The sequence below is a fragment of the Panthera tigris genome, chromosome A3 (assembly GCF_018350195.1).
Source record: "Panthera tigris isolate Pti1 chromosome A3, P.tigris_Pti1_mat1.1, whole genome shotgun sequence".
Classification (NCBI taxonomy): Eukaryota; Metazoa; Chordata; class Mammalia; order Carnivora; family Felidae; genus Panthera; species Panthera tigris.
This window is the reverse complement of record NC_056662.1, coordinates 138,306,682-138,326,107: the sequence shown is the minus strand read 5'-3', so window position 1 is coordinate 138,326,107 and position 19,426 is coordinate 138,306,682. Positions and strand designations below refer to the sequence as shown.

General features: G+C 53.8%; 1 protein-coding gene across 4 annotated transcripts in view; it reads right to left on the bottom strand.

The window, feature by feature from the left end:
• The window catches only part of MYT1L (myelin transcription factor 1 like), a 142,506-nt gene that overhangs the window by 57,328 nt on the left and 65,752 nt on the right, over nt 1-19,426 (bottom strand). For all 4 annotated transcript variants that reach the window (XM_042982600.1, XM_042982602.1, XM_042982601.1 and 1 more), the window contains exons 10-13: nt 13,503-13,765; nt 10,992-11,228; nt 8,672-8,793; nt 7,719-7,787 (exon numbers count right to left, since the gene is read on the bottom strand). In XM_042982600.1, coding sequence (XP_042838534.1) covers nt 7,719-7,787; nt 8,672-8,793; nt 10,992-11,228; nt 13,503-13,765 — 691 coding nt within the window. The remainder of the gene's footprint in view (nt 1-7,718; nt 7,788-8,671; nt 8,794-10,991; nt 11,229-13,502; nt 13,766-19,426) is intronic.

Below are 19,426 nucleotides of genomic sequence, written 5' to 3'. Positions count from 1 at the left end.
TTGACAAAATGGACACCCTGGAAAGTGCATTCCCCTGGCGGCCAGGGCGCGGTGCGGTGCCCAGGAGGCGCGTGTGGCTGCGGCTGCCGTGCTGGACGGAGCAGATCTAGAACATTTCCAACTCCCCAAGACTTCTGTTGGACGGCCCTGAAAGACTCATCTCACAAAGCCGAATTACATTTTCGTTTTGGTTATTAGAAACTATTTGCACTGAAAGTTTTTTTCTTAAAAAGAAAATCAGGCGAGACTGGGGTTTCTCACGTCTTTACGCTATTACAATCTTCACGGACTCTACTGGAAGGCCGACCACATACCGCTATTTCCTAACTGCGGGGAGAGGACACTGCTGAGCACCTGTGGAGCCTGGAGACTTTGGCCATGCGGAGAACCAAATGGCAGTCACCAGGGCCAGGGTTGTAGCTCTCTCTGTAAACATGCAGTGGCAGAACTGCACCCACCGTAGGAAGGCGGGTGGGATTTCCCCTGAACGGTCACTCCCGGGAGATCACAGGTCGTGTTCTGGGATAAAGACCTGGGCAGGTGGGGTTGTGAGCCGTTCTGCTCCTGGGTCCACCTGCAGATACTTCAGCCCTTCGGGGTCCGTCTTTCTAATCAAGAAAGAAACCACAGAGAATGGTTCTCTCTCCTGGAATTGTCAGGAAAAAGTGTCCTCCAAAATCCTTGTCAATAATTTCCCAGAAGGAACATCTACTGTGTTTCCAATTTTGTTCATTTTGCTCCAGGGAACTGTAAATTAGTGAAGTGTTTACTGAAATAAAACCTCAAATTTATAATTAAAGGCCGATGAACCCGGTCCTTACTGGCCAGACGTCTTTCCCAAGGAGGCTGGCCTCTCGCCCTACTCGGCGCCAATGTGGGGCTCCCGTGATGTTGAAGGGAGGTCCACGCTGAGAATCACCCCAGCGGGGCCAGGCGTGACAGGAATATGAGACCAAACCCCCGGTAATTGCGAGAGGCCAGAGTCAACTAGACGTAGCATATGAAGCAGACCCAACGACAATTTGATGTGCTCTGTGACAGGAAGCGTGCCTAGCTCTGAATCCTGGCCTGAAACCGCGGACGACAGAACCTATAGGTTCACACACACACGCGTGTGTGAATACATTAATGACATATCTTCTATGTAAACGTGTACGCATATATAGAATACCTGTAAAACTGTAATATTTGAAATCGCAAGGAAAATAATGTTTCCTTTGTCTGGTGCACCAAGTATGCTGCGTATTTATAAAGAGAAGTGATTAATCCAGAAGCGAGGTCTGTCTAAAACGTCTGACTGCGAGTTCCTTGAGGGCAGACACTGCGTCTGTCCTCCGACTACCGATTACAGGTGTTTAAATAAATAAGTGAATGAAGCAGTGTGGCTCCTGGCTCGTGGACATGCTGTGGTGTGTGCTCCCATCCAGCAGTCTCTGGAGGGTCCAGACTGCCCCCCTCCGCAGGGCTGCGGGCTGTGAGCCAGAGGCGAGCGCGGGGATGGCCTGGGCATGTGCGTTGAGTGATGCGCGCGTACCTACAGGCTCCAGAGGGGCTCCCCGGACCTCCTGCCCAGTGTCACCAGCAGGGGCTTTCCTGTTTGAATTTGAGGACACGTGATGTCCTCCACACCTAGAGGCTCACTGACTACGGGGTGACTTAAAGTTCTCATGATACAAAGTCATTCAGTAAATGTTCAATTAACTTGTACATTCTCCTCCTTTCAATTCTGGTTAATATTTTCACAAAATCCAAATTTTAAAAAGAGCTATGTGATTTTTGTGCATTGATAATAATGTTTACTGAGCGTCCTCTACGTGCCTGCTCCCAGCACGGTCCCATTTCACAGGGGAGGACACTGAGGCACCAAGTCCGAACGACAGTGAGGCCCACGCAAACACCCGAACTGCATCCCAGATGTTGCCGGAGAGCCCCGGGTGTGCTTCTGGAAAGCACAGGTCACTTCCTAAAGGGAATGGGACACTGAAGTTTGCTTCCGGTTTTGTTTTGGTTGGTGTGTGTGTGGATGACCTCCGGTGAGGTTAACGAGATGTACGCCCACGTCCAAACACCTGGGATGCCCACTGCATAGTCTGGGCGTAACGTTGACCACCAGGAGAAGGAAGTGGGGAGGGGGCTCCCTCGCAGAGACTGAGCCCAGGACGCGGGGCAGCGAGCCCCCTCCCGCGGTGCTGACCGTGGCAGCGTCCGTGCTCCCGGGAGAGTGGAGGCTACTCTGGTAGTCCTCCCCGTAAGCGAGAATCTCCATGAGCTGTGAGCTGAGGAGCACACAGCTTTGCTTTACCTGTTATGTGTGTGTGCTCACCCGTGTGCGTTCATCTGTGTGTGTGCTCACCCGTGTGTGTTCACCTGTGTGCATATCAACGTGTACATCTGTGTGTTCATCATGTGTGTGCTCACCTGTGTGTGCTCATCCGTGTGCGTGCTCACCCGTGCATGCTCAGTTATGTGTGTGCTCACCCGTGTGTGCTCACCCATGTGTGTGCTCATCCGTGTGTGTTCATCTGTGTGCATATCCGTGTGTACATCTGTGTGTTCATCATGTGTGTGTTCACCTGTCTGTGTGTTCATCCGTGCATGCATCGTGTGTACATCCGTGTGTGTTCACCGTGTGCTCATCTGTGTCTGCTCATCTGTGTGTACATCCATGTGTACATCTGTGTGTTCATCCATGTATGTCCACCTGTCTGTGTGCTCATCTGTGTTCATCCGTGTGTACATCCGCATATACGTCTGTGTGTTCACCTATGTTCATCCATGTGTACATCTGAGTGTTCGCCCGTGTGTGTTCACCTGTCTGTGCACTCATCCCTGTTCATCCGTGTGTTCATCCGTGTGTGTTCACCTGTCTATGTGTTCATCTGTGTACATCCGTGTGTACATCCATGTGTGTTTACCCACGTGTGCTCATCCGTGTGTGTTCATCTGTGTGCATATCTGCGTGTACATCTATGTGTTCATCATGTGTGTGTTCACCTGTCTGTACATCCATGTGTGTTCACCCATGTGCTCATCCGTGTGCATGCTCATCTGTGTGTGCTCTTCTGTGTGTGTACATCGTGTGTACATCTGTGTGTTCATCCATGTGTGTTCACCTGTCTGTGCTTATCTGTGTTCATCCATGTGTACATCCGCTTATACGTCCGTGTGTTCACCTATGTTCATCCATGTGTACACCTGTGTGTTCACTCATGTGTGTTCACCTGTGTGTTCATCTGTGTACATCTGTGTGTACATCCGTGTGTGCTCACCTGTCTGTGTATTCATCTGTGTGTGTGTGCTTGTGTATGCCTGGAGTCATCCTCAAACATTCTCATTTTCGGTTTGCTATGCTTACCTATAATTCTTAAATTTAACTTATTTTAAATCAGTCCTACTTAAGATAAAATAAAAAAATCTACGTGCAGCCAAGCGTGTGTCTTAGGGTATTTTCAGAACCCTCTGGGGAGCGGACGTCCTAGACCTTGTACGGTTGTCGCACCCTGAGGCCTGAGGTCCGTTCTGCAGGGGGAGCGGTGGGCACGTGCCCCAGACAGAACCCGAGCTAGGGGTGTGTGTGCCCGGGACACATCCCCAGCTGTGTGTGCTGCGTGTGTACAGGTCAGCAGTCCTGGCTGGTCTCCAGCGCAGCCCTGGGGGGCTGGGGGAGTGGCTGCTGTGCGTGTGGGGCTGCCGGTGGGACTGAGCCGTGCACTCCCACTAAATTGCCCCTGATCTGCGGAGGGCCAGCGCCGTGTGCAAAACCCACTCGGTCTGAGCGCTGTCCCTGCCCCCTACAGCCCGTGGGTCCAGGCCTAGCCACCAAAACACCCATCCCTCAGTGTCCACACCCGGAAAATGGGCCGAACCCCTCCAGCTCTTCTCTCCGGGGGCAGTGTGTGCAGAGGCCCTCTGTGAACCGTCAGGCACCCTGGGCGGGGGACACGCCAACCCATCAGCTGCGCTCTTGTAGGTGCGGTGGGGAGGGGGGGCTCCCGAGCTCCTCTCAACCCCAGTGGGCAGAGCTCTGCTCTCGCACCAGGGGCCTGGTGGGGCTACAGCCCTGCCCGACCCTGCGGCCACCAAGAAGCTGGACTCACACAGCAGTGGCCGCCCCTCTGTGGGAGAAGCCAGGCCCGCGTGGAGGGCAGCTGTGATTCACCAAGCCCTGTGCATTCCCTTTTGTAAACCGTGAAGACAAACCATTACAGAACTGAGGATTACGTACGGGAACTGGTGCCCAGAGAAAGTGCATGCCGGACAACAGAAGCCTCAGGACGAGCCGCCTGCATCAGACCCCAGTAAATAATCCTCCTGCTGCCTAAAAAAACCAGCCCTAGAACATTCTAGAAACAAGCAGCTTGCAAAGCAAAATAATATCGTGGCCAAAATTCAAACTTTTAATTCTTTGATTTAAATAAATTGTGGCCTATGTAGGGGTTACAATTCCTGTGTACCTAGGACAGATGCCCAGAGACGCCAGGAAATGCAGGAAAACGCAGGGCCCCCACCCCATGGTGCTGAACCAGAACCTCCAGCATCAAGAAGGACGGGTGAGCGGCCCCCACAACCCTCTCTCCCACCACGCTCACGAGCGGCAGGGGTGGGGGCTGCTAAGAGAAAGATCCAAATAATGAAGAGGTATCTAAATTTGGCCAACCAAAGTATAAATGGAAGCCAATTTGGGGGCCCGTTTTTAGAGCTAATTGCCTCTGATTGAAATCGGTTTTGATTTGGCTCGAATTGGAGGCTCAGACGGCTACGGCACCTACATGCCGCCCGTGTCTACAGTGATCGCGCATCTGGAAGCGGACGGCTCCCGGCGGGAGGACGCGGCTTCGCAGGAAAGAGGCGGACAGCGATGTGAGGCGGCTTCCAAGCTCTTCCCCGTTGGTCCCTTCGGGTCCTCTTGGCCATGAAATCTTTAGAGAGGGGACTTCCCTTCAGAATGAGAACTCGCGTTAGGCAGAGTCCTCACCAAAAAGTCTCTTTGATTTGAACAATTCTATCTATCCTCCCCCCTAATTTCAGCCTGGGGTCCCAGTGAGTGTCACGGCCGGTGAGGCAGGTTTGCAGGATGTGTATGTGACACACGGCACATCGGCCCAAAAGTGTGTGCACGTGGCACGCGGGCTTTCCTGGGCTCACCCCTGCTTCCCTCCTGAGCCCCTACACTGTGCTGTCTACACTGCACGGGCCGGGGACCAGGGCGAGCAGCCCTTGAAGAGTGCGAATGGTATTCACGTACAGGTTACATTTTAATACATTTTCAGTTTACATATTGCACATAATTAGACATAAAATTACCCACTTCTTTTAAAGAATATCCCCAATGTGTTGCCCTGGGTAAGAGCGGAGCAAAGTGTTGTCTCAGGAAGTTTAAGACGCTTGAAGATCCAAGACCAAGAGTTTATCTGGCACAACTCATCTTTCCATGATCAGAAACGTCCTGTTAATGGCCAACAACCAAAATTCAGTGTCAAGTGTGACAAGAGAAACATTTCCAGAAAGTTCCACACTAGAGAATCTTTGGGAGGGTACTGGCACCTCCCGTCTAAGGTCTTAATGAAGAAGTAGAATTGTGCGCCCACAATGAACGGTGTGATCTCACTCTGTCACGTAAGCAGCTGCCACAGCACAGACTGACCAAACCTTTCGAAGATTTGAAGATGTATGTGATCTGTTGAGGGGGGCAGGTGCGTGAGTTGTTCTAGAGAAAGCTGCTGTAGATCTTTAAGGAATCAACCTACGCTCCTATGCAGGGAAAAGCCATCCCCAAGGCCCTCGTGACTCAGACTAAAGGTAACAAGTGGAGGGGTATCATCGAATAGGACGTTACAGGACAACAGATATTGTATTCTATAGTTTCCTCAGGTGGGAAAGACTTATCATCAAGTAAAACTCAGTCGCTGAAATATTGGAGTTTTTATAGCAGACATTTAATTGGAACCCGTAGTTTTGAAGATCCACCAATAAAAATGGGCCATTTTAGAAAACTGGTCAAGTTTAGATTTCCCAGAAAGGATCGCTCAAAATGGCATTTAGTTGTTGCAAAGACACGCTGACAAACGAGCGTGGCTTTCAGATGAACCACAATTAGGAAAAGGCCATCACTCCCTGAAGATCAGTTCTCATCCAGGAACAGGCAGCACGGAGGGAACGGACCACTCCAACACTGCCCTGGAGGACGAGGAGGGCGGACCGCCTGCCTCTGAAGACGCGGATGGCGAGGACCCTCACCCACCTTCCGAGACGGAAGAGAAGAAGACAATGCGGACGGAAGCCAGAGAAGTGGCGGCTATGCTCGGAGCTTCGGGGCAGCGTAAACCGAGCCCAAAGTCAAGGGACGAACACCCACAACACCTAGGTCCCTCAGAAAACTACTCTGGCCTCTGGGGGTGTTGAGACGCTAACCACTTAGAAGCAGTCCTAGATAACAAGCTGTGCAAGGGCTATTTCTTGTTTACGGCTGGCCTGCTGGAACTGCGTGTACGTATGCCAGACTTTTGCAAAGCATTCCTCATCAAGAAATTCAAAGGAAAGGTGCCATGGTCTGATGTGTTGGCCACGTTCCATGTGCAGTTAGTCACGTTTTGATCATGAGGGAAATAAGGCTTTAAGCTGTGAGAAAGGATGTCTTAACAAAGTAGGTTGAGGTGTTCTTGCACCTGTCCGTTCTGAGGTTCTAAAAGCTATTTGTCCATTAGGCACTGCGTGGACGACACTAGACTTTAAAGCCGTTAAGTAAGAGGATGCCCTCCGGGTGTTTACACGCCATGAAGAAAACGCCAAGAGTCTCGTGATGGAAGGGCTAGTTCAGGAGGTCACTGAACATGAGCAGGTGATCTATGGCGCTAGGGCCTTGGACAGGGATCCTGCAAAAAATGACACGATGTGAAACAGAGCCCTACACTCTGAGACAGGCCTGGTGTAGCACAGTGGGACAGGTGTGGGGTGGGATCCTTGGAGAAGGAATCGTGTCTCCTCCGATCAGAGCGCCGGAGACTTTCACGCACTCTCTATGACTTGTACTGACTCCTTCCAAAACTTGTGTCGGAACTGAATGTGGTTCTGCATTTTCAAAGAAGAGAAACCTTAGTCTGGGGAAATAAATGTAAGCGATCAGATTTATGCTTAAAGTATAGAAAGAGTTACAGGCACAGGGGAGAGGGAGAGCGAGCGGCTGGAGGTGTGTGTGCCTGAGTGCTGGCGAGCTCCTGGCTGGACCCATCGGTGAGGTGACGCTGTCCTAGAGTCTTTGGAACTATGACCACAGCATGCCTAGGGAATTGGCTACTGTCGTGTGAGTCCTTGTCATCAGTGCTATTTAAATGCCCATATTTTAAATGATCGTATTAACTAGCGACTGCTAAAAAACCAGTTTTTCATCTTTTAGGTTATAATCATTTCCTAAAAGCTTGAGTACCTCTGTCAAACTTCCTTTCCGTGTGCGTGTGTATCAGGAGAGAAACTACTTATGCCTGCGAAAATTCAGGACAGAAAGGCTATGGCATGAGAGAGCTAGAGACAAATGAGAAGCAAGAGGCAGAGAGACTGTCCGGAAAGGTGACCGAAATCCCGAGGACCCGGTCGTGTGTGCTGTCCAGGCACTGCGGGCGCAGGTGATTTTCTTAAAGACACTTTCCTTTACATGTGACACACCCATTTCGTTACTACTAGGTGCAGAGATTTTTAAAAGAATGATTTTCGTTAAATCTTACTTGAGTTCTTGTGAGCTGGTAGCCAGCATGCTTCGAATGCTTTTGTCAGCGAGGGGGCAGCCGGACAGACTGTAAGACAGGCCAGAGAGTCAGGTGAGTAGCGGCTCCCACCAGCTTACGCTCCCGGACAAACACAACATAAAGTTGAAACTAAAAAGTTTAATGCAGAAAAGCGATGGGGCAAGTGCTGTATATTGAATTTTTTTTTTTTGGTATAATTAACTTGGCATGTTTACGTCTTCATTGAAGCAAACAGGTCTGTTAATAAACGATTTTTGAAAAAGAATACGAAATGTTTGCGCTCTTTGGTTTAAATGTTTGTAAAGAATTTTCCAAATCGAGGTGGTTTATCCGAATGTAAAAGACACTATACAACACATAAATCAAGCACGATTTTATAGGTCAACATAGAGCACTTAGAGGGTTGACACGTAATTCGACGTTTTTACTTTGACAGCATTGTTGAGGTAAGCTGAAAACAATAAATTGAAAAGACAGAATCCACCATGAGAAAAAATGAAGTCACACCTTCTATGTGAGGCGTAATTACCAGTCACATGACCACTCCCATCACACCTTGGTGTTGGACATCTGCCACCAAACAAAAACAAAAACAGCCAAAATAGTAAGTAGGTTTAAAAAAAAAAAAAAACTTTAAGAAAGTTTCATTGTTTCCAGTTTAGCTGCAATGTCTGTGAGGGGGTTAAGCGCCCTGAGGGAAGCTGCAAAAACGGCACGGACCAAATGGTAGAAGGCGTCTCCATCACACAGAGCGTCCTGGGAACAAGCAAGCCACGCGGCTTCTCGCTCCCCTGAACTGGCAGTTTGAGACATTTATATGCTGCGAACGTCGCATGCTCAAACGGCAAGGCATGTACAGATCGGTTTTTAAAAATAAGCCAAAGAAAGGGACAGTCGAGAAGAGCAGGCATCTCGCCTGGAGTTATGCTTACGTTATTAAGTCCTTTTTGCTCTCCTTGCACTGGGGGTACTTGGGCTTGGGGCTGGGGATGGTCACCTCTCCCGGGTACCTTCTCTCCTCCAGAGCCTCCTGGAATGGGTCCAAGTCTTCCGGCTGCGGGCAAAACACAGCTTCAGGGCCGCACAGACGACAGTGTGACAGACCGACCGCAGACGCGTCCCGCCGGGACGCCGGCCGCCTCTGCGTTTTCCTCCCCTCCCACCGCTGTCCCTTTAAAGGTATTCCACGCCTTTGTCCGGATGAGGCCCCTGCCGCAAGCGCGGAGCGGGGCTCTGTTCAAAGACTATCGCTTTCCGAGCGGACCGTAGCCGCTCACCTACCGCTCTAAACTTCTAAATTCACGGTCACCTGTCGGGGGGCAGGGCCTCACTCGATATTTCTGTTGGGGTGCTAATAAGAGGGACAGACACATGGTTCGGAAACCAGAGACCCTGTTTCTTCGTTGGCCTTTCTCACTCGATGCCCAGCAAGCACCTGTTGCTGTCCGGCACCCGCGTCCGACACTGACCTGCTAAGCTTAAACACTGACCCTACACGTGTTCTAGAACGAGAGTTATTCCGACCATCGGTGAGCATTCTGCGCGTGTGCGTTAAGTCCCAAGGCGAGGGAAGACCAACTGAGATTAAGGTTGTAGTTCTCAGTTACTCTTTGCAACATTTTCTTTTTCAACAGAAAGCGTCTCCTCCTGGGTAAGCGGGTCCCCTTGCGCTAACTAAGAAATGCCTATAGATGGCAGTACTCAGCAAACGTGTCTTGTGAATGCTCGCGAGTACTTTTTCCTTCTGGGACGGTCTGTATGATGAAAACACTTCTGTCGGTTTAGGAGGGCTTAATTTTAATTAAAATAAATTCGGAGACTCAACCATCACGCCTTATTTGGTGGTGATGATTTAACACCGTAGGAGAGAAAAGAATACTTTGGAATTTAGCTTTTGCCACTCAGACTCTATTCTTTGGCAATGCGTGGCTTCAGTTTAATCAAATTTAATCATTTTTGAAGAATAAAGACGATAGGCTTTGAGATGAAATGGCCTTATAGCCGGGTGCCTTTTCTGCCAATTCTTACAAATAGCTAATGTTCCCTTTTTTTCTGCACTTCCTTGTTTCCCTAAGAAGCTATTGCTTTGATGGTGGTCTCCCTCTTGTATTCAAAAAGGATTTTCATTTTCCAGTGGCTAAAGAAGATGTCATAATTTTCAGAACTGAACCCTGGAGAAAAAGCCGGGACAATAAAGAACAACCTTTTCTTCGCTTCTTTTCTCAGCTTCAAGGCTATTTTCACGACTTGGGGAACTTGAGTGTGAACGTTGTGACTACGGGTCTCCCCCACTTGGCGAAAGCGCGCGTCACACCACTTTGCTCTCATGAAAGACCCACATTAGTACCTGCTTCTGCTAACAGAAAGAAGCCAAAGAGGATTCGTGCTTCTAGGAAAAGAGGCGAGAAACGCAATAGCGCTCGGTGTTGGTTTTGCGGAGAGCCGTCGGAGCGGCGGCTCGCACCCGGGCACGCTCCCGCCCCCGAGGGCCCACTCAGCAGCGTCTCGGCGCCCGGCTCCAGGGCCCCGACCTGTGCCTGTGCGGTGAGCACCTGGGCTTCGTTTCAGGCCATTTCCCTTTCGCAAAGTGTGTCCTCGGGTTGAGAAAAGCCTGAGAGGTTATTTTTGGGGTCTGGGGATGCTGAAAATACATTCCATATAAATTACTGGTACCTGCTTCTGCACTTTGTGCCATTTGGCTTAGGAAAGTCTCCACAGGAAAGCTACAATTTCCGGTCACCGTACTTCAAAAGTATGTTCCTGACATAGCTGTTTTAGCAATACTGCAGTCAAGGAAGATTCAGGCGATTCTACTAAAGCGACTTCTCAGGGCTGGAATATACTCTTCTGAATATTTTAGGTTTCTCTGGGAATAGGCACGAGCCTTCGCGTCAAAGAGCTAGCTAATTAACAGCACACAATTAACCATTTAGGTACTTAACACTCTCCTTAGGATTCTCTATCTGCAGGGAAAACCATGCATCATAGCAACATGTCACCCAGAAAAAGGGACAGGCTGGCTGTTGACGTCTTTTCTTAGAGAAATCGTTTGTAACTAAATGCACTTGTTGGAAAATAAGATTCACGCTCAAAAAGACCCCGGGGTTTGTTTCACCGAATCGGTGTCAGTGACAAATCTCTCCCTGGTCCACGAAGCGCGTGGTCAGCCCTAGTCAGCTGAGGTCACCCCGCGGGTGCCCGCCGACGCCCGACCCCGCGCCCCGAGCCGGCCGGCAGGTGGGGGGGACGTACAGGGGCCTCGCTGGTGTCGCCCCCGTCCGCCCTGCGGGGCTTCATCTTGGTGTAGTCCACGGGCAGCTCCCAGCAGTCGTCCTCGCCCAGCTGGAAACACCGGCCACCCATCACCGCCTGCTGCTGGGGGGACATGGGCTCCAGGGGCGTCAGGACCGGGCAGCAGCTCTCCCGCGGCCGTGGCTTGTTCATGCTGAGGTCCAGAGTCCCGTTCTCATCCACCTCCATGTCGGGGTTCTGCCGGACAGAGAGACACGGTGACCGTGCGGCTCCACCGCCAGCCACAGCCCTGCCTTCGGCCAGTGCAGAATCCAGACGCGGATTCCTCCTGGGGTCTCCCGCGCATGGGCTCCCGAGGTGAGCGAAGCAGTGCCCTGGGGACATGTCTGCTGTCCCGCACTTAGCCGCGACATTGGATGGCAGGTGCGTGCATCTATTCACCTGTTGGTGACCTGCGACCTGTCCATCTAGCTCTTATTTATTTGTCTACCACTCACCGCTTCTCTTTATCTTCTCTTTTCTGCAGTTCCCCTCTGCTTTTAGAAATAAGCCTGGCCGGAAGACAATCATGCCTAATCTCCACTCTATTCCAGCTCAAATACCGTTTAAGAGATCAGGGATAGATGTGTGTTTACGCTTAAAAATTCTCCTTCAGTTTCACCGATGCAAATACTTCAAGACCGGGAGAGGAGGAGACCAGACCAGTCAGAGGCATGGAGGGCGAGGGAGAAGGAGCCAGAATTTACTTTCCAATAAGAAATGCTGCGATGAACAGCCTTTCCACCTTAAGGGAGGGAGGTGTGCAATCACAGCTCAAATGACCTCTAGTCCAGTGATTCCAGTCTGACCTACTCTGCGTTTCAGCAAGCCCGAAATTTAGACAACTGTCTTAAAAAAATAAAGAAGTACAGGGTGAGGGTTTTTTTTGTTTTTTTTTTTTTTAAATGATGCTTTGAAACAGACGAAGAAGTCTTCAGACCTTGCCTCTCCGGAGGAGGGAGGCAAGGAAGGACACATGAAGGGCAGAGCGAGAAATACCGCCAACCACCCTCCGCTTCTGTTCCCGGAGAGTTACACTCTCTTGAGCAAAATTCGGGTTTCAGGCTGGCGTGAAAGCTGCTGCCTACCCCAGCGTCTGGCAGCTCTTTCCTCTGGACGTCACAGCGGAGGGAAGCTGCCCGGACGTCGGCCCATCCAGGCTGCTACCTTGATAAATTACCGAGCGGGATTCTGTCTGTGCTCTTCCTGTCCGTGAGCACTCCAGCTTTCAAGCTCTCCTACTAATTTAGCCTTCATAATGTTGGAGTTAATTCTCTCAGTCTTAGGTTTAATAAAGTGAAACAAAATCCGAAGGGGTTACTGTCTTTTTTTTTTTCCTCCTTGCCAGGGAAGCCCGTCCATGCTAGCCTTGAATTTTAGCAGCCCTGATCACCACAGAAATCGCACGCCCCTGACACTTCTCCATAATCGTGGAATAAAAATATTAAGAGTAAAGAAAGCGGGGCGCCTGGGTGGCTCAGTCGGTTAAGCGTCCGACTTCGGCTCAGGTCACGATCTCACGGTCCGTGAGTTCAAGCCTCGCGTCGGGCTCTGTGCTGACAGCTCAGAGCCTGGAGCCTGTTTCGGATTCTGTGTCTCCCTCTCTCTCTGACCCTCCCCCGTTCATGCTCTGTCTCTCTCTGTCTCAAAAATAAATAAACATTAAAAAAAAAAAGAGTAAAGAAAGCATTTGCAAAACATGAAGTTACTGGCCTGTCTCCATTCATACGCATCACAAGCACTCGTAAGGAGTCCCCTCAGGTCTGAGTGCTCAGGGTGCATGGCCGGCTGCGCTAGTACAGGAGAAGGGGTGACGGAGTGGCCCCCGCCAGGTGGCACCCTCCGCTCTGCGGCAGCCTGAGGGACTGTCCTGCCCCCACGTCAGCAAGGTGACAAACCCTGCGAACAGACGTCTCCGCGCTAATGAAAGCCAGCCGGGATGCGTGGCAGTCCCAGCGGAGACTGGATTTCTACTTTCTTTCTTCCCTGATACTAGTGACCCCCTGGGAGCGAAGGGACAGTCCTGTGCTTGATTTGACAGCGGGGCCACCCGACCCTCCTGGTGTTCAGGGCTCAGTTTCCTACTGTCCCTGTGGCCACTGAACCGGCGTGAGGGCACTGGCTGTCCTGTTTCCAGAAACGCCCCTGGGTCCTAAGGGCAGGGTCCACGCACACGTTACTCTACCAGGCCTGCGCGTGCCCCCCTCCCCGCCCCCCGCGTCACAGAGCGGGTCGTCCTGGGACGCGTGCGAGTGAAGCCGCTCCCGGCAAAGCCACGCTTGGGGCTCCGCTAGGTCGCGCGCTTTGTGGGGCAGGGAGCGCCGGGGGCGCGCGGGCTCCGGGGGGCGCGGCGCCGGGACGCGCGCTTTGTGGCGGGATCCGCTGGGGTGGGAGCGCCGGGGGCGCGCCGCACGGCCCGGCAGCGGGCTCCCGGCGGGGCGGGGGGGGGGGGGGGGGGGGGGGGTCGCGTACCCGCGCGGCGCACAGGTCCTGCGGCTTGGTGGACAGGTTCTGCGGCATCTCCCGGCAGCGCGTGGACAGGTTGAGGATGGCCGTGGCGGCCATGTGCGCCGCCTCCATGTCGTGCGCGTAGTCGAAGCTGCTCTTGCTGCACGTGCTGCTGGCGCTGCTTCCGCCCCCGCAGCTCAGGTTGCTGCTGCTGCTGGGCGCGTAGCTGCTGGTGGTGCTGCTGCTGGGGCTGGCGTTCTTGCAGTACCGCTTCGCTGGGGAGACACGGGGACGGGGGTGACTCGGGTCCCCGCCAACGGGGCGACGGCAGAGCGGGGCCCCCGCGCGCCCCGCCACCCGCACCGCTGCCCTCCCGCCGGCCCGGGGCACACCCGCGCCAGCGGCGGGGGAGGGGGCCGATCGGTGGAGAAAAGCCCGTCTGGCCTTTCCCCCGTGACCCTGGGAAGTCGGCGGGGACAGAGCCGGGCGTGGGGGGCGGGGGGCGGCAGGGGAGACGCACGCGGCTCTCTGGCCGGCCACACGTGGCTGCGGTGGCCACCCCCCAATCCATTTAGAGGCGCACACCTGGTTAGGATTGGGTCCCCTGATGTCAGGGCATGACCAGCGTGCCGGCCTGCTCCAGCCTGGAGGAGGGGTGTCCCGGTCATGACTGCCCATGGGCTCAGGGGGCCACGGGGACCCCACAGACCTCATGGCTCCAGAGACTGGCCGCTCCTTCCGGCCGGGAGGGGCCTCAGTGGCCACCTGGGGCTCGCTGTCTTGTGTGCAACCGCACAGCCTGGTGGGGGCCTGTGTGCTTTGGGGGGTGGCCCAAACACCCCTTTCCTCAGGGGACCAAACACCCCTTTCCTCAGGAAAAGCCTGGTCCTGTGATTCTAATAAAGAGCCACACGGAGGAACCAGCCATGTCAAGGGACAGACGATGGCACAGGCCGTGGGCTGAGCCCAAGGTGAGCAGGGCAGGGCGGCCACGCGCACGCCCCACACCGGCCCTCCTCCTCGTCGCGACGGCCTCCTGTCACCCGCGGGGAGCCTGGCTCCCAGGATGCCCTGGTGAACAACCCGCGCCACCCACGGCTCAGCCACTTGGGAGCGAGTGTTGCTTTTGTTCGTTCGGAATCTCTGGCACGCGGGTGGGAAAACGTTTGTGGGTTATTCGTCCGGGCCCTGTGGCCATTGCCAGGGGCGGCAGAGCCACAGGCTGTCTGTCCACCTGCAGGCTGCCAGATCTCCCCTGGGGTCCTGGGCGGTGAGGGGTCACCCAGGGCGAAGCTGGGGGCGCGGGAGATGCCCACGGTCCTCTCCCTCACGGGGTCCCTCGCTCCGTCCTCGAGCGGCTCTTTCCCGACCCACCCGCACGTTTGCGCGTCCTTTCCAAAGCGACTCGCGACTCGGCCAGCTCTCCCGGCGTGTCCAGCGCTGGCAGCAGCGGTCCGTACCTGGAGCCACTCTCCGCGGAGGACACGCGCAGCGCTTTCCTCCCGGAGGGAGGGGCACACCCGGCGATGTGACCAACGGACCCCCCCTCCCGCACCGGCGCGGTCGGTCATCGCGAGCAATGGCACGAGGGTGCCCAGAACACCTCATTCGGATACAAGTGGCAGAATAAAGAAGGCCTCACGGTTGAGAACTTGCAACTTTGGACCGAAGGCCTCTTTCATCTCGGCCCCGGGTCGCACAGCGATGCTGGCAGAGAGCACGCGGGCCCTGGGGTGCGGAGGGCCACCGGGCCCCTCCACGGCCCCCACCGCGAGTCACAGAGCCGCTGCACGGGCAGGTGGCCGTTTGAAGTCCCCTTGCGTGGACCAGAGGGTGACTGCACACACTCGGACCCGGCACGAGAGCGGGCCAGCTCTCTCTCCTCGAGGACTCGTCACACACCCGTTGGCGTGTCTGCGATGTGACCTTCCTTCCTCTTTCTTCTGCGAAGGCAGCTTGTCTAAGCAGAAGATGACACCGTGGGTGCCAGTGGCCTGGGGGGCTGAGGCAGCAATGCAGGGGCAGCCGACAGAGACCCTCCCTGGAGAGACAGCCCCCCGTGCCAGACCTGAGCCTCAGGCACAGGGAACCATGTGACACAGCAGCTTGGGGTACGCTCTGCCTGGGCTGAAGTCGTGGCTTTACACCATTTACAATTTTGACACAAAAACAGGCCTATCAGGGCGCCTGGGGGCTCGGTCGGCTGAGCAGCCGACTTCGGCTCAGGTCATGATCTCACGGCACCTGAGTCGGAGCCCCGGTCGGGCTTGCTGTTTTCAGGGTGGAGCCTGCTTGGGACTCCCTCTCTCTCTGCCCCTCTGCTCACGCTGTCTCAAAAATAAATAACAATAAGGATATAAAAATTGTAGGAAAAATGAAATAGTATTTATCAGGGTTCCTGTCCCTAGCGAGGGTTAACCGCTGGCTCAGGAAAGAAATGTGGTGCACGTACGTGAGAGAAAAGGCCACTTCGTGGTGAAAGGAGCAAATTTCAATTTCTAAAAGAAAGTAGGCAGGACACGTGTTCATACGGCAAATGGCAGCAAACGTTGGAATCTTGAATTCTGGGGTCGGGGCAGAATCCTAGCCGTGACTGGCCTGGGGGCCACCTGCCGATGGGCCTGGCGCAGGAGAAGTCCTGGGACAGGCATCCACGTCATGTGCGGCCTCCTAGTAAGCGTGACCCCTCCTTCCTCCTTTCATTCAAAACGAAGACAAGAGTGTGGACTTCAAGTCTTCCGGGCACGTGGCTCCTACTCGTGGGATGCTCGCAAAGCCGGCGACGCTGACCGCTGACCACGACCAAATGCGCTGCCCTTCCCAGTCAGTCAGCAGACAGAATCTGTCAGTGTCCCTCCGCGTGTCGGCCTGTCACTGGAGGTTACGGGGTGCACACTTTCCCACGAGACTGCCATCACCACGCGCGGCAACCGCGGCAGCCAGCCAGGCCCCACCCCGCGTTGAGACCCCTCTTCGAGGATTCTGCCCTCTCTGGCGGGACAAAGAAAGACTCCGTGGGATTTCTACTGACTAAATGTGACCAGTTGGAAAGTAAAAGCAACCAGCTTCCAACCAGAGCCTTCTGGTGACCCTGTGCTAAGTGCGTGCCTCCTTCCTCCAGGAACGCCCACCTTCTGATGTATTGACGTAAAGGAACAGACCGATGCATCCTTACGAAAACCAGACATAAAGAGCATAGTCCAGACGTTCGCCTCCTGAGGCTTCACCCGCGGGCTGGGAGCCGGCAGCCGGCAGCCTGGCTGCGTTCAGGCATCCGCACACCCTGATTCACGGCGCTGACTCTCACAGTGTCGACGTAAGTCAGCATCGTCTTGAGCACACGGAGACAGACGCAGAGGATACGTGGGAAAGGAGCTTTTTGGCGAGAACCCGCTAGAGGAGGTCTGCCCGTCGTTCGCTCACGTTACTTAAAGCATCGGATCCCAGTTGGGACTCTCCATTTTCCCGCTCACCCATGCAGTCAGGTGCTGTTCTCTGCATGGCCCCGGTCTGCCTGGCCGGCCCCGGCACTGTGAGGTTTGAATCGGCACGGGCGCTTCCGGTCCAGTGGGAAGATCAGCTGTTTACCCCGAACTGCCACGCGTGGGGCCCAGAGCTGCACGTGGGCCGAGGACAGTTGTCCGGTTCTGCGCAAGTGACCTCGTGAAGTTAGGAGGAGGGCTGATTAGTGCCGGCCGGGTCGAGTCAGAGCGCTGAGAGCAGGAGAGGCCCTGGGAGCGACTGGCCCTGGGGGAGCCCGCGGCCAGGCGCGGGCAGGACGGGGGCCTTCCGGGGAGAGCTGGCTGGGGGCAGCAGCGAGGAGGCCTGGAGGGTCTGGCTCCTGAGGATTCACCCCAGACGGCCATCCAAGCAGCTCCGCCAGCCGGGGGGGGGCCCAGGCAGGGTGGAAGGCGGGAGGTTGAGCACATTGGGGTGGTACTGAGTCTGAGGAGCAAAGAGAAAGTCCAGTTGATCGCTAAGCGCTTAGCTTGGAGGACTTGGGAGTTGGCAGCAATACAAAGGGAGGCTCGTGGTGGGAGCCCACGGGGGCTCTGGCGACTATGGGTTTGGACAGAGCTTGGGGCCGTGATAAGTTGCCCAGAGACAAGAGTGGAGATGTCTTAGCCTGGGGTTGGCAGCTGTTCCTGTAAAACACCGGACAGACAGTAGTCTAGGTGTCGTGGGCCCCGTGGTCTCCGGCAGAAGCACTCAGCTCTGCCGTTGTGCGAAAGTGGTCACGGGCCAAACAGATGAGGGTGGCCGGGGCCCGTACAGCTTTACCTATGAACGCCGAAATTTGAATGTCACATGATTTTTAGATGTCACAAATTCTTCCTTTCCCTCCAACAATTTAAACATATTAGAGCCATTCTCAGCTCATGGTAACAAACAGTTAAGGGGAGATGCCAGCCTGGTGCCCATGGGAGAGGGCAGGGCCGACACACATGTGCAGGAGCCCCACGTTCTTTCCCACTTTCCCTCCTTGAATGCCCTGCACATAGACTTTCAAGCCTTATGAGAGAGAACCCCAAGCTCCTTGGCACAGTGGGTGATACACAGCCATCTCGTCGCCCTCTCCACAGTTGCCTGTTCCTACTTTCAGGCACCTTGCCAGGCCACTGGCCATTCCTACCAGCCCATGGGGCTTCTGTCTTTGTATAACTTGTACTCAAGCTCATGATCAAGTGTAAGGTTTGCCACTTCAATAAAGCTCATGCTAATTCCTCCAGAATGGATTCCTTCCTTCATTGTCTGCATGAGTGTGTGTTTCACTGCCTTCCATTTGTTCTCAAGCTCTTCCTTGAAACTTGACATCCAGAGGGAAAGAAGAGATAGATAGATGATACATGATAGACAGATGAGTGGATGAATGTGGATGGATGGATGGATGGATGGATAGACGAATGGATGGATGGATGGATGGATGGATGAACAGACGGATGGATGGGTGGATGAACAAACGGATGGATGGGTGGATGGGTGGATAGACAGATAGACAGAAAGACAGATAACAACTAGCCAGTGTCTGGAAGAATGCAGGCAACTAAATCAATGTGTGTTGAGTGTTTTTGATCACAGGTGGTGGGACCTAAGTCATGATATCCAAACACTGGAGAGAAAGGTCCTACTCTTTTTTCCTGTTTGGCATTTCCATGGTCCTGCCCCTTCCTCCCACACGTTATGCTTCTCCTCACAATAGGCTCATTTCATGGTTATTCTTCAAGAGCAATGACTCAATTCTCTGCACCTGCAGCAAGTCCCAGGGAGGACGCTCTTGTAGGGACCACAGACTACAGTTGCTCTGTGGTGCAGAGGTCCAGGGAAGGCTCTTCTCAGCTCTATCCCATCAAGAAAACTGACCTGCCTCATCCTTAATGGACACTTTCTTTGATGTTTTAAAAGTCTGTCAGATGAATCTAGTGTAAGGAAAACATGGAGTCACCGATGCTTTTCTTGGTAAATTGTGGTGAAAGACTGCCTTTCTTTTGCTTTTTTCTCCCTTCTTAAAGATGTAATATTGAGGTTTTTCTTCTGTATTCTTGCTTCCTTGTGGGCCAGCTGAAGAGCATGGCTCAGCCCTGGTTTCTGACAACAGGTGTTTTCAGGCTCGGTGAGAATGAATGCCAACGATCAAATGTCTGTCCAACTCTCTAGAGCTGTAGCCAATTCTCACAACAGCTCTGTGAGGTCCCTGGGGTGGGCCACTAACTCACGGACTAACCACTAACTAACACCCAGGAAGATTATCTGCCCCACACCACGCAGCTCCTAAACGGAACAGCCGAGAATACGCCCGAGTAGGTTTGACGTCTGGCGCAGGAAAATGTGCTCTACTGGTCGTGACCTCACCCAAAGTGCAACCATAACTATGAGGTTAAGGAAATCAGGCCACACATAACAACAGGTGTGGCAAGCAGGTGCGGGAAGACAGGCTTCCAGAGGAGCTC